Source organism: Sphaeroforma arctica, assembly GCF_001186125.1.
Source record: "Sphaeroforma arctica JP610 unplaced genomic scaffold supercont1.4345, whole genome shotgun sequence".
In the NCBI taxonomy this organism is placed as follows: domain Eukaryota; class Ichthyosporea; order Ichthyophonida; genus Sphaeroforma; species Sphaeroforma arctica.
The window spans coordinates 402-2,537 of NW_014036213.1; the positions used below are offsets into that span (position 1 = coordinate 402).

Sequence of the window (2,136 nt, forward strand, 5' to 3'; positions counted from 1 at the left end):
ACAGATTCTCGATACGCCACATCGTGCACAAAACCGGTGCTATCGTATTTGCACCCGATTACACGCTGGCACCCGCAAGTCAATATCCGCAGCCTTTAGATGAGGTTGAGTGTGTGATGAAGTGGATGCATGCTAAAGCGGCTGACCTGCACATCAGCAGGTAAACATGCGCCTGGGTTGCCTGTGGTACTGAAGGAGGTATTTGTATGCCACTATGATCCCTTTTTGTGTTGTGGGTGTGGGTGTGTGTTTACGTATGTAGGTACTTGTGCAGGATTTCTGTGTGCACAGGCGTGTATGTATGATCGACGAGCTATATTCGCGCGCGTGTGTGTGTATATCCTCAACCTCTTAGGTATCTGTCTTATTGGTGCATAGTAGGACGGAACAATGAGCTAAAACCAATATTTGGTGCGTCGTGGCTTGATATATAAATTCCTGATAGCCTGTACTCGGAATGATGCCCATCTTGTCTGCTACATTTGGAGTTGAAGTGATTTTGGTTTGGGTGTTGATGGCTCTCACATATCCTTTTCAATGATTCCGATGAAATTTAGCAACTGAATGATTCTAGCTGGTTGCAAAGGAATGTCAACTGTTTTGTGTGACATACCGGATTGCCGGACATTGCTCACGCGTAATGGAAAGGTCTGGGTGTGTTTTGAGGCGGCTAAATGCTTGCTTGAGCATTAATTCATGTTACCAAATGGAATTCATACACAAATCTATTCCCTAGAAACCGCCTCAGTGTCATGGGAGATAGTGCCGGCGGGAATCTAGCGGCAGCTGTATCTCTGAAACTGTACTCAGATAAGGAAAATAAGATATCCATCAAACAACAGGTGGGTAGCCCAAGATAGTGCTAAGTGTAAAAGAATTCCCAATCGAACCTAAGATATGTCATATGATGAGCAATGCCCTGGAGTTCTGAAAAGGGCACGTGCTGGAGTTCTATGAAGCCAAACAGGCATTTTAACTAATATTGGAGTAAACGGATTTCACTGTATGATCTCGGTCCAGGTGCCTGTCATGCTGGTCGGTCTCAGAAAACCGAATCGTTGACCTTTAAATTAATGCAGATGGGATTGTGGATGTATATCTGTTTATAGGTGCATATATGTATGTGTGAATATATATATATATGTATATGTATGTGTGAATATTATATATATATATATATAATATAATATATAATATATCTATAATGTATTATAATTACAGTTTAAACAAGCAATTTTCATTGTATATTTGTATTGAACATATATAGCTAGGTACATGTAAATCAGTTGTGGATTTGAGCTTGAGCTTATTCTACACCATGTTGAACCCCCGTTAAAATGAGCAATGTTGCACGATTGTGACTGAGTAAAGGAGATGTGAACTACTGCAGATAGGTAACTACTAGATTATATTTCCAATTTGAACACGGAATGAAACATTTATAATGCATCTCCATCGGAATTAAACTATACCATCGTCCCCAGGTACTGCTGTACCCCTGTGTGACACGGCATAAAACGTTATTAACGCACCTCCATCGGAATTGTACCATACCATTATCCCCAGGTACTGCTGTACCCCTGTGTGGACGCTTCGTACGTGTTCTCGCAATCGGCGCGCAAGTACGGCGACGCGGGAGTATCTCTTCCACGGAATGTGATGGTGCACTTTTGGAGCCGTTATCTGGGTACGAATCCCATCTCCACGTTGGATGACAAGTTGTTTGCCCCGCTAAAGGCCCCCAAGGAAGAGATGAAAGACCTGCCTCCGGCCTATGTCTTGGTCGCAGAGCACGATATTCTCCGATCTGAAGGTGGGATCTGGTGTTAAGTGGGTTTGGCGTTATATAGCGCGTGTTCTACTCCCGGTCGTGTAGCTTCCCGATAAGTGTGCGGGCTATACTAAGATCTGACACCAACGGATAGCCGGAAATAGGAGTGCAATTGCAAATTCAGACTGACTTAACGCGATGATAGGGAACTATATTTACATACACGAAACACGCACTTTATATATATATATATATATTATATAGCGTGTGTGTGTGTATTATATATATATATATATATGTGTGTGTGTGTGTGTATTATATATATATAATGTAGTATGTATGTATATATATATATGTGTGTGTGT

General features: G+C 41.8%; 1 protein-coding gene across 1 annotated transcript; it reads left to right on the forward strand.

The window, feature by feature from the left end:
* Positions 1-1,566: 1,566 nt before the first annotated feature.
* SARC_14246 (hypothetical protein) lies at positions 1,567-2,095 on the forward strand (the record flags this gene model as incomplete). The annotated part of the gene is made up of 1 exon (XM_014291622.1): positions 1,567-2,095. A coding segment is annotated over one exon (264 nt), but the record flags the coding sequence as incomplete, so codon positions are not given.
* Positions 2,096-2,136: the final 41 nt, after the last annotated feature.